This window comes from Triplophysa rosa, linkage group LG1 (assembly GCF_024868665.1).
Source record: "Triplophysa rosa linkage group LG1, Trosa_1v2, whole genome shotgun sequence".
Classification (NCBI taxonomy): Eukaryota; Metazoa; Chordata; class Actinopteri; order Cypriniformes; family Nemacheilidae; genus Triplophysa; species Triplophysa rosa.
The window spans coordinates 6,941,296-6,954,640 of record NC_079890.1 but is presented as its reverse complement, the minus strand read 5'-3'; the positions used below and the strand labels follow the sequence as shown (position 1 = coordinate 6,954,640).

At 39.8% G+C, this 13,345-nt stretch overlaps 1 protein-coding gene across 1 annotated transcript in view; it reads left to right on the top strand.

The window, feature by feature from the left end:
* The window catches only part of rce1a (Ras converting CAAX endopeptidase 1a), a 50,205-nt gene that overhangs the window by 19,002 nt on the left and 17,858 nt on the right, over positions 1-13,345 (top strand). Inside the window, exon 3 of the mRNA XM_057356951.1 lies at positions 9,382-9,465. Within this exon, the coding sequence (XP_057212934.1) occupies positions 9,382-9,465 (84 nt within the window). The remainder of the gene's footprint in view (positions 1-9,381; positions 9,466-13,345) is intronic.

The window sequence follows — 13,345 nt, the reverse complement described above, 5'->3', positions numbered from 1 at the left end:
GGTTCTTGATGGGGTGTAGGAGGATGTGAAAATATGCCGGTGCAGATCCAGTGATAGTCCTGTAGGCAAGCATTAGTGACTTGAATCTGATACGGGCTTCAACCGGTAGCCAGTGGAGAGAGATGAAAAGGGGTGTCACATGAGCCCTTTTGGGCTGTTGGAAGACGAGGCATGCTGCTGCGTTCTGAACCAGCTGGAGTGGTTTAATAGCCTTTGCAGGAAGCCCAGCAAAGAGTCCAACCTTGAGATTACCAGGGCAATATCTTATTCATTACATAAAAGTAAAGGATCTGTGGATTTTAAGTATAAAAAGAAGGATAAAAGTCAGGCAGGAGCTAGGACTCATGTTAATATTGTAAAGACTTTACACCAGAGACTCGTTAGGACCCATGGTACTATGGCGAAGGCTTTTAGCGGAGATACGCTAGCACCCACTACGCTAGCATACTATGGTGAAGACTTTTCACCAGAGAGATGTTGGAGGGCAAGATCGTCTAAAAATCACCCCCGAGGGGGTTGCTTTGATTCAGATCAGTATGTGAGTAACATTGGTTTTGCTGTTCGTTTAGAACTAATATATGTTGTTGTTATTGTAGCTATGTAAAGGAGCAGTTTTGAGCGTCATTGTTTATCTGGAACCAGCTGCTTGTATATATACTTATGTCGTCTTTGCTTATTTCATTCATTTGCATTATTATTTGCATAGTCTAAGCTATGATAAAGCTAAGCATTTCATGCCCGCATTGCACAGCACGTTTGAGAGCAGAGCAATGCAGGAAAGGGCATGTTTGCGCAGTAGTGGGTTTGTTTTGTTGCCGATTTCAAATAATAATGGCAGTTTTCAAAAATCGATTGCGGCACCTTTAAAATGTGACATATTTTGACAATATTAGGCTGGGGTCAGCAGTGTTGGGGAGTAACTAGTTAACATGTAACGGCGTTATGTAATATAATTACAAAATAAAAATAACTGTAATTCGGTACAGTTACTGAGAAAAATGTGTAATTACTGTTACTTATGAAAATGTTAATGAAAATGTTAATTGATTTCAAAGAGGATTACATCTGAATAATTTGTTTAAAAATCTAGAACGTGGAGCCTCTTCTTCCTGGGAATAAGTTGCACGTTACATTGTGGCAGTGCATAAAAAAGCCACAAATCTATTTTTTCATTCATTTTGAGGAAATGGGCGGAGTCATGTAATTATCAGCGGAAGGAAGTAGATAAAAGGAAATGTGTTTGTACGGAAGAGGAGCGTCATCAGAAAGTGCGTGGATTGGATGGATTGCAGGGAGAAACTGTCGAAGATGAGCGCTTATTGAATTGCGGCCTCCTGTGAGCGAGATCTGGTGTGTGGTGGAGTTTATGGTACTTCTCGAAAAAACACTTCATGATTAACCATTTGGAGAAGCTGGCAAAGCTTGGCGATTCATGTACTCTACTGTGTGGGTGTCTGGCGAAATTCGTCTAAACTCTCCTGTTTCCTTTCAGGATCACTAATCTGGTCAGTACGTTAACTCTATGCATCCATTACACACATACACTACATCCGCACCTTCTCCTATTTAGCTGTTGTTTTGCCCGTTGACGTTATCGTTTAAATATAACTAAGTGTTTATTCTTTCTTTTTTTCCTCTTGTATGGATGCATATGGACGTGGATCTGTTTCCTTGGAACGGAAATAGGATGACGCGTTTCTTTGGGGTTTTTGTTTTTGTTTGTTTGTTTTGGATTTCTATATTTCGTTTTTTGCTCTGGTTTGCTTTTGGTTACCGTGTTGTGTTAACTCTTACTTCCTTGCACGGAAGAAGATGACTGTGCTGAACTGTTTTCCCCTTAAACATTTATATATGTTTGTTTTGGACAGTTTCAAATAAACCACGAAAACTAAATTTGTCTGGGATTTTGACTTTTGGGGAAATTAATGTAACCGGTGGTTTGCTATCCGGGATATTGTGATCTTGTGACGGGATTCATCCTGTCTGGTGCCCGAACAACTGTAATTTAAATTATATATATATATATTTTTTTTCTTTAAAGGTTATAAGTGTACGGGTATTATATTATATAGTGTTTGGATTGAGTTTTGAACTCGGGTCTCCTGCGGAGTAGCGAGTGGCTCTTACCGCTAGACCACGTGGGCACAACTCAATCCACCATAAACTCCACCACACACCAGATCTCGCTCACAGGAGGCCGCAATTCAATAAGCGCTCATCTTCGACAGTTTCTCCCTGCAATCCATCCAATCCACGCACTTTCTGATGACGCGTTCTCCTCTTCCGTACAAACACATTTCCTTTTATCTACTTCCTTCCGCTGATAATTACCTGACTCCGCCCATTTCCTCAAAATGAATGAAAAAATAGATTTGTGGCTTTTTTTATGCACTGCCACACTCTCCCCCCTGGGAGAAAAAAAAACACAACAACAACACCAAAATGGTTGGAAAAAAAACATTTAGAAACCTAGAAATTCTTCGTCCTCATCAGATGTTTCTTGAAATATCTCATAAAGTTTTAATTTTTCTCGGGACTCCAATTCATCAGCCGTTGGAAAACACATTTTTAAATTACAGACATGTGCTGTACGGACATCTTCACCAGTTTCTTCCAAGGCTATTTGATAGTTCAGTGGACCTAGCTGCTGTAAAACACGGTAGGGACCCTTCCACTTTGGAGCAAGTTTTGCAGTGTAGTGGTGTTGTGCACTAGACTGTGGGAAGTTTCGTAACCACACACGATCCTTGCTTTTGAAAGTTACCACTCTCAGAGTTTTGTTGTAGTTCCTCAGTTGTCTCAATTTGGCCTTCTTACTATTATCTTTTGCTTGGGTGCGTAAGTGATGAAGATGATGTACTACATCATAGGGAGCAGCATCTGGAGTTAAATTACTACCCTGGAGCATTTTGTCCATTGGACCTTGGAGCTTCCTACCCAGCTGTAGCTCAGCTGGGGAGAAACCTGTGGTCTCCTGAATGCCTGAATTTAAAGCAAACCGGAACTCCGGCAAGAACTGGTCCCATCTTTTGTGATTTCCATCTACATAAGCTGCCATCATGCTCTTGAGAGTACGATTCACTCTTTCCGTCATGTTAGTCTGTGGATGGTATGCTGTAGTTAATTTAGGAGTGACATTCCAATTTTCACACAGCTCTCTGAATACAAATGAGATAAATTGAACACCTCTGTCTGAGAGAATGAAGTCTGGAACGCCCCATCGAGTCAGTATCTCTTTCCTGAAGATAGACGCAACATTTTGGGCAGTGGCCTTACGCATGGGGAACAACTCAACCCATTGAGAATAATAATCAATGAAAACAAGCAAGTACTCATTTTGGTTTGTACTTCGGGGTAGTGGCCCCATGATATCAACTCCCAGCATTTGATTTGGGCGAGTGGTAGTGGTCTGTTGCAATTTTCCAGCAGGTTTCCGATTCTCACTTTTCAATGTTTGACACTTTACACTGGTTCTCACCTGACGTTTCACATCGGACCACATGCCTGGCCAGAAAGCTACCTCCTGAAGCCGTTTGTACGTTTTGTAAATCCCCCCATGGCCACACATAGGATTGGAGTGGTAGTGCTGCAGAAAAGAGGATCGAAGATTGATGTGAATGTAGACTCTCTAGTGCAAATTCTCATTTGCTAAATATGATTTCTGATACAGTTTATCTTGTATAATCTCATATTGATCTCCCAATTTTTCACAGTTTTCAGCTAGAGCTTGGAGCAATTTTGTAACTTCAAGGTCTTTGTGTTGTTCTTCCCACAAGACATCATCAGACCATGGCAGTTCTGAATCTTTTTTGCTGGTGTACAGGTTACAACTGGAAGTTTGTGAAGACCTGGATAAAGCATCCGGAGCTACATTTAGTTTCCTCCTTTCGGTACTCGATAACAAAATTGAATTTTTGCAGGCGCAGGACCCAACGGATCAGTCGGCTGGTGGTTTTGGTAGAATTCATGACCCATTGAAGAGCAGAGTGATCAGTGACCACTGTGAAGAGTTTGGGTTCCAGGTAGTGTGGCCATTTCTCCAAGGCCCACACGACAGCCAGACATTCCTTTTCTGTGGCTGTGTAGTTTAGTTCCGCCCCGGTTAAGGTTCTACTGGCATAGGCAATGACATCTTCGCACTGGTCTTTCCGTTGTGCCAGAATAGCACCCAACCCTGTGTCACTGGCATCAGTGTACACAATGAAAGGATACTGAAAGTCAGGGTGACCAAGAATTGGTGGTGAGGTAAGACAAGCTTTTAGTTGTTCAAATGTTTGTTGGCATTGAGTTGTCCATTGGAACCGATGTCCCTTCTTTTTCAGTGAGTTGAGGGATTCGGCTGTCCTTGAAAAATTTGGGACAAATCGATGGTACCATCCAGCCAAACCGAGGAACCTCTGGACTTCCTTCAGGTTTGTAGGTACAGGGTAGGCATGAATGGCTTGAGTTTTACTGGGGTCTGCTGAAATGCCTTGAACACTTACAACATGTCCTAGAAAGGTGATTTCTTGAAGACAAAACTTGCTTTTCTTTAAATTAATAGTAAGGCCAGCGGTTTCCAACCTGTGGAGCACTGACTGGATGTCACAGAAGTGTTGAGTTACTGAAGGCGAGTAAACGATGATATCGTCGATATAGACGAAACACATTTTTCTCCTAGCCTCCCCCAGGACTGTTTCCATGAGCCTTTGGAAGGTTGCAGGAGCATTCTTGAGTCCAAAAGGCATAACATTAAATTCATAAAGACCCGCAGGAGTGATAAAGGCAGTCTTGGCTTTGCTTTCGGGGTCTATTTCCACCTGCCAATAGCCACTGTTAAGGTCAATGGTTGAGAAGATGGCTGCTCCAGCGAGTGATTCTAAGATTTCCGAAATGTTAGGAAGAGGGTAAGCATCACTTTCTGTTACAGAATTAATCTTTCGGTAGTCCACACAGAATCTATATTTGCTGTCATTTTTTGGTACCAATACCACTGGTGAGGCCCACCCAGAATGCGATGGTTCAACAATTCCTTGCCTCAACATTTCCTTAAGCTGTTCTTCCATGGCAAGTTGTTTGGGGGGGGACAAGCGATATGGTCTTTGTTTAATGGGTACTTGACACGTTGAGTAAATACGATGTTGCAGAACATCAGTCCGTCCAGTCACGAGGGTACACACTCGAGGATTGCTTTCCAGAATGCGGAGCAGTTCTTGTTTACCATCTGGAGGTACATGTGCTTCTTCCACAGCCATTTTAATTAATGTTTGCTCATCCCGAGTGTCGGGTTGGTGAACTAGCAACTGGGGAGATTGAGGTGGAATAGCGCTTAACAAGGACAGATTCTGTGCGGTTTTCTTGCATTTCAAGTTCAATTCAATTCAATTCAATTTTATTTATATAGCGCTTTTCACAATGTGCATTGTTCCAAAGCAGCTTTACAGGAGCAAATAAGAAAAACACAGAAAGGTAAAACACAGCACAGTGCATGGTCTTTATAGACCAAGCAAGATCATTATAATAAATAATATCTAATAAATAAATGAATAAATAAATGCAAGTGTTCTTGTTGCGAATTTTCAGTTGGCACACTTGCATTTCCCGGTTGAAATGGGTGCTCTTTTGTAGGTGTAAGCCTAAAATAATATTTTTTTTTCTTTAAAGGTTATAAGTGTACGGGTATTATATTATATAGTGTTTGGATTGAGTTGTGCCCACGTGGTCTAGCGGTAAGAGCCACTCGCTACTCCGCGGTAGACCCGAGTTCAAAACCCGTAAACGCTACTGTTTTTTCTGAAATAGGGCGGCCACCGTTACAACATACACATGAATTATGGTAAAATGCTTTACCACTGCGGTGGTGCGGTTGTCACGGCCACTGTCACAGCCCTAAAAGAGACTCATCCTAAATTGATCCGATCATCCGAACACAAAATTCTCTTGAGCATACAGGTGCTGGTCATATAATTAGAATATCATCAAAAAGTTGATTTATTTCACTAATTCCATTCAGAAAGTGAAACTTGTATATTATATTCATTCATTACACACAGACTGATATATTTCAAATGTTTATTTCTTTTAATTTTGATGATTATAACTGACAACTAATGAAAATCCCAAATTCAGTATCTCAGAAAATTAGAATATTACTTAAGACCAATACAAAGAAAGGATTTTTAGAAATCTTGGCCAACTGAAAAGTATGAACATGAAAAGTATGAGCATGTACAGCACTCAATACTTAGTTGGGGCTCCTTTTGCCTGAATTACTGCAGCAATGCGGCGTGGCATGGAGTCGATCAGTCTGTGGCACTGCTCAGGTGTTATGAGAGCCCAGGTTGCTCTGATAGTGGCCTTCAGCTCTTCTGCATTGTTGGGTCTGGCATATCGCATCTTCCTCTTCACAATACGCCATAGATTTTCTATGGGGTTAAGGTCAGGCGAGTTTGCTGGCCAATTAAGAACAGGGATACCATGGTCCTTAAACCAGGTACTGGTAGCTTTGGCACTGTGTGCAGGTGCCAAGTTCTGTTGGAAAATGAAATCTGCATCTCCATAAAGTTGGTCAGCAGCAGGAAGCATCGCCCAGGCCAGTCAGTGTCGCTCCGCTGGAAGTCGTGACGCGGCTCAGCGCCGTGGCGTTTCGTATAAGGACCCCATTCTGTCGACACAACTTCGAGAGACCGACAGAAAGGGAACATCTTGGTTATGGATGTAACCTCAGTTCCGTGATGGAGGGAACGAGACGTTGTGTCCATCATTAGGGTTGGACCGATAGATGATGACATCATCCATTGCCGATGGCTGACAGCCATCACGATGCTGGGACGCAACTTTCGTCATCAGGAGTGTCCGCGGTCATGCGCACATCCCATCTGTGTATGCGTAAAGTATAGTCCCAAGACAAATGTTGACATCCGACTGAGCCGAGTCCACACTATGACATTCTGCTCTGTGTCGAGTTCATCCATTCATGCTTATCCGCGGTTGAGTATGATTTGGAAGCTGCGCAACACGTGTGCGCACGAGACTGAGACGGACATAGAAAGTGAAAGCAAACAGTGAATTGTAGTAATGCGCTTGCGTTGTGTGTGTGTAAACCTGTAAATGACGACATGAACTGTGCTCATCCGCGATGGCAGCGGGAAACATCAGTGATGCGTGATCCGCGCTGTTGACTAATCACACACACAGCCTCCACGGGTGGGCTCAAGATCTACTCGTCTTTCCACATGAAATAAGAAATGGAAAAAAATCCAAATTTGCAGGTCGTACATGTGCGAGTACTTGTAAAAATGCAAAATGAGTCTTGAAAATTGGCACAAAATGCGATTTGGTCGCAGTCTGGAGCTCTGATATACAGTAATTGTTTTTAATGTGTCGCCACCTACAGGTGCTTTCTTCTACAAGTTCTTTTTCAAATGTCTATATTTTAAATTTTATAATATTCGTAAAATGAATGCATTTGTGATTACAAAAAATACATTTGTTCATTCTTCAAATTTTTCCAATTGTTTTAAGTTTTGTTTTGAAAACGTTTTAATTTTATGTTAAGATTTGATGATTTTTTAAATGTTATAGTTATTTCACTCACCGCTAAAACCATTTAATTGTTAACTTAACAAAAAAATGTGAAATGGAAAAAGCTAAATATGAACATCTTTGTAATAAGGTCATTTTGATTGCTTTGACATAAAGCCATAATTCTTTAATTTATTGTGTTTGCCAAGCTGCTGTGCCCACACTGGGTTCACTAACAACCATCATGGGTGCCCAAAAGGGCAAAATCAGGGTTTTTCTGTGGGCAAACCCACAGTGGGCTGTCCCACAGTCAACCCCCACTGGGGCCCAAACGGTCAAAACCACATGGGCCCTACATGGGCTAACCCATGTATGGCCAGTGTAGGATTTCCGTGGGCAAACCCACAGTGGGCTGGCCCACAGAAAACCCCCATTGGGGCCCACACGGGCAAAACCACGTGGGCCCTACATGGGCTAACTCATGCAGGACCCACTTGGGGTTCGGTGGGCTTGCCCTGCCCACAGTGGGCCCGCACGGGCATGTTTGCTGGGTAAGAGCATTTGCAGTACATTCATAGACGAAAGTGCCGTTATTTACTGTAGCTTTGGAAACAAAACTAACGGTTCAAAAACAAAAAATGTATAAAAATGAAGCGAGCAATGTAATGCATTTTGCCACCTTCTCCTGCGTCGTTATTACAAGGGACAGGGTATACAGCTGCAGGCTTCATGACGCAAACGACCTGCGGTTCAGACCCAAAAATAATAATATGAACACATTCCAGCGGGGGCAGGGGGAGCAATCGAACTAGGGTTTGGACCAGGCAATCGTGAAACCAATCAGAGATAGCTGGGTTCTCGTGTCCCACATGAGCGCGCATCAGTACAATGGGCGGAGCTGAGCGGAGCGGAGCGATTTTCTCCTGGGAACAGTTCCAAGTGGCAGTAAAAAAGATATTTAAACTTTACATATGTATGAAATATGTATTTTCAATTTTGTTTGGATATGCTCATATGTGTTTTTATATATTTTAAAATATATATTGTAAAAGAATATTTTTAATTGTTACTGGAAAAAAGCTGATATTCACGTCACCCCACCCACTTTGGGAACCACTGATCTTATTGCTTTTAAGCAATAGTTCACCCAAAAAGGAAAATTCTATCATCATTTACTCACCCTCTTGTCATTTCAAACCTTTATGACTATCTTTCTTCCGCAGAAAAGAAAGATAATTTTAAGAAAATTTGTAACCGAATAGTGGCGGCACCCATTTACTTTACTAAAACCAATGCAAGTTGTTCGGTTACCAACATTCTTCAAAAAATATTTTCCTGTGTTCTGCAGATAAAAGAAAGTCATACAAGTTTGAAATGACAAGAGACAATGATGACAGAATTTTAATTTCTGGGTGAACTATCTCTTTAATATGGATGTTAACCTTTTTTACATAATTTGTCAAAGATTGAAACAGGTGTTTTCAGCATATCTCCCACAAAATATTGCAAAAACGCATTAACATTTACATTTAGAGATAACTCTGTCACTCTAAAACTTTCATGGGATATTTTAAAATAAATATTTATTTTTATAAAAAACGTTTACATTCCATCTAGCTGGATTAAATATTAAATGTTTCTCATTCTTTGGCAGTTACACCATTTGACATTTTTAGGTACATTCAGTCTTAACAATAATACAAATCGTGCAAATGTAATTTGCTTTAAAATACCTGATGTATGCATTTAAAACAAGTTTTTTTTTTTTTTTTTTGCCAAACCTTATTTGTCACTGACCCATATCTAGAGAGCTTTGATTGTATAAGCATAGTTGGTAAAGAAACTTACATTAACTCCAACTTCTTTTTCCCCATATAGCCTGGGCCGTCATTATTGGCCCTTATGGGGATTCGGCTGGAGGGACTTATGCCTGCTGTCATTCTACCCCTGCTTTTGACTATGGTAAGAAAATGATGCACATGCTAAAAGTCAGGCAACTTTACATGGGGATTGAAGCTAGACAAGTTTGCAATAAGTTGTGAACTTTAAGGGATAGTTCACCCCCCTCCCAAAAAACAAACTAACTGTCACCATTTATTCACCATCATGTAATTCAAAACCTGTATATGACTCTTTCTTCTGTGAAACACAAAAGAATATATTTTGAAAAAATGTCTTAATCGTTTTGTTTGGTTACAATTATTTTTCAAAATATCTTCTGTTGTGTTGTGCAGAAAAAGTCGAACAGGTTTGATAGATTTTTTAGATGAACTCTAAATTTACTAACTAACTCTAACTCTCATTTAATTTAATTAATGCGAATGAACTGGAAATTTGCAAAATTTCAGATTAGCCTATAACGGGAACTTAAATATAGTTGAAAAAATTTCGGGAACTATATGCTGCTGCATGTTTGTGTAATTAACAGAGATCTTATAATATATGCTGCTTTTTCTTCTACATTGGCTGGAGTGAAATGCGTACACACATGAGATGGCACACATGCTATTATTCTCTAGAATAAGATTTGAAAAAAAGTTTGTAAAAGCACTAATGCAATTCCATGCACAGATATATAACTATATTTTTCTACTGGCCCAATTGATATATCGCGAAGCCCCTCCCCTCAAATGCAGATGAGCCTATGGCAGCTGAGAATCAGCTGCACGGGAACCGGAACTCAGACAACTTTAAGTTTTTGTAACTTTAAGCATTGTAAAATCCGAAGCTCTCGTCGTTTTTACGGTGTTTATGCTACAAAAATGGTAAAACGATGTGCCTGGGGTACTTGTAACACTGATTCTAGGTATCCTGCATAATCCCATTGAAAACGATTGTCATACTGAACGTTAATGTCATCGTGTGCTTCAGAAATGTATCACTGGCTAAAAACTGTGAAGTTAGCAAGTCCATGCTAACATACAAACCTAAATAGCTAACTTTTCTCACGCCATGTTCATTACAGGTCAAAAACACATAAATGAAGGTCTAAATCTGTAAATCGTGAGAAAATCTAAACAGTGATATGGGGCTGTGCAGTCGCCTGTCAAGAAACCGCATGACAACCGTGTCGTGGACAAATGTGGAAGTAGTGTCTAGCAAGCCACTAGCTTGTTTCGAGCAGTCACTTTTTTCTTTTTTTTTATATAAAACTTTACCCTATCCGCTAACATGATTTCCCGTCTGATTGATGGCCATCAGCGGTGAAGTTGAAGACAACAGATCCTATCATTCCACGCTCCTTCACAGCGTCATCAAGCTACGGCATTGTTGTTGTTTTGATCGTGCACCCTCTAGCGGTAGTTTTTACAAACTAGCTTTAAACTATGATTATGAAACTTTTTATTTGCACTGAAAACAAATCAAAGCAGTTAAACGGTTTGCTCGTACAGTAGGTATTCAACCAGAATGCTCTCTACCGCTGCGTTGAGTGCTGCCGTTGGGGAAGGGCGGCAGTTAAAAAACATTTACATGTGAAACTATTTCACCAAATTTCCACCAGGAAGCGCAAAGGGAGAGTTTGCACCTTCAGTACTTAACCACATGTACTGTGAAACAGTGAAATTCAATGTGATAAATTCCTTATTACATGACAGGGAGCAACACATTAAAGATTAAAACAAGAGTTATTCACGTTTATAATATAAAAAAACGATATAGGCGGAGAATTGAGCCAAATGCAGGACATAGTAAAGTAATCATTAAATCATTAGAACAAAAATCATTAGAACAAACATGTTATGATCACAGAGGTTCATATAAGGATAATTTTTTTCTGCCAGTCTAAAGTGACTGCATATGCCTAATAGACACACTATTATAATAAAAAAATAACCATGCACTGTCTTTTCTGTCCTTATACGAGCAAACTGTTGAACCGTTTGATTGTTTTTAAAAAGTTCCATAACCACAGTTTAATACGTCCCTATTCGCGGGTAAGCTTTTATAATAAATGTATCTTTATTTAAGGATAATCTCATTTCCACCACAGCGCAAACGCAATGAAGTTCAATATTAAATTTTATAATAACATTAAACAGTCATATCACCAAGTAAAACAAAACAGTAAACATTTTGAACGCGCAGCAGCCCGTTTAAAGCCAATGCGGGCAAAACCTTTAATGTAATATTCATTTTCAAAGTGTACCATTGTTTTTGATTTTAAACTAATTTACAAAGATTACCATGAGCGATCATTTTACAATAAAATATGCTACTTGTGCATCAGTGAAAACCATATACAGGTCACATTGATCACGCAGGAGTGGGCAGTTTGCACCAACTACTTCAATATGCCTATGAAGACCAAGCATTGCCTCCTCGTTAGCGTGTCCATCTTCTAAGCCGATGTGGACCGATTTGCGGTTCGAGGCTCGCTTGGAGCGGGTGTAAGTCCTGTGACAAGCAGCTAAACCAGAAATTAATGATACAAAGTGACAACAGAAGGCCTACACACTGTTTTCAGCCAATACATAAGGGCGAATGTGACACAATTTTATAATTATAAATGAACGCGGACCGGAGAAAGTAAACTGCACATTACAAGGCAAAAATGTAACATAAATTATTATTAATGAGCTAGAACAGAGGCCCGTGTGAAGACGTGAACGAAAAAACATCATATTTGCCAAAATATATAGACCGTTTCATCGTTATTAAATAAAAGTGTGACGAAATAGTGTATTGACCTGCGTTTAAATGACAAGCATTGAAATGATTTAATTCTCTCCATGTCAGTAGGCTGCAGGCTTTTAAAAACAGATTCCACTTCTCAGTTGATGGGGGATGGGGACTGGGGAGAGGTGTGAATGTCTCGCTTTTTGAAAGAGCAGAGTTTAGAATTAATGTTTTACCTGCAGGGTGATAAATAAACGTAAGATGGCGTAACACTGATAAGAAACTTAACTCCAAATATAAACGAAACATCTTTGCCAAAATATGCTTTTTATAATCGTAATGCTCCTAATTTACATAACATATTAAATTATTTAATATTACATTTTACATATTGAAACACTGTAATGACCTCTCGTTTAAATGACAAACAATTAAATGTTTTCATATCTTCTTTATCAATACAGCACTTTATAAAGTAATTAAGGTAAAAATCCCTGTTTACATTTCCATCTATTTTTAAATATGCAACTTCTCAATAGACACCTCTTTTGAGTTTTCGCTGAAGTGTAATAGGGTGGTTTCTTCCTGCAGTAGGAGGTGGGGTTTGATGGAGGTTGTGTGAGCAGTAACAAAGAGCTGAATATTAAAAGGCATTTAAAGTGCAGGGTTCAGATAACTGGAAAGTATACCCTGGCAACATTCATTTCTAAAATCGCTGGCAAAATCACACTTACACCATTAAACCTGATATCAATTATAGCATACATATAGTTTCCTAAGCTTAAACTGCGCTAGAAATCCCCTTTTAAATGCTGCTTCATGCGAATTGAGAGAGCGACGTCTCACATTGAGCCTCGCAAGTCATTCAAGAAGCGAATTATTTCGGCACGTATCCGTTTTCGGTAATTTCTGAAACGAATGATAAGAAGTATGACAACATATCCCCAATGTATGTGAATGTAGCTACCAATGTGTATACGTGAATGTTTATAACTTAATCCTAAATTAACATTGGAGAAACCCAGCTGTGTTTGCAGTGGTATTTATTCCATATGGGGGATAAATGCTGATAATCCAATGATATTATAGAGCACATTCGGTTTTAAAGGAAATAAAGCTAAATCATGTTAGAGTTGGGTTTTGCCATTTTTTATGAATGACGCGCATCGCAATACACATGAGCAAACACGCGCAGAGTTTTGCACAGGCACTTTGATCTCACTCG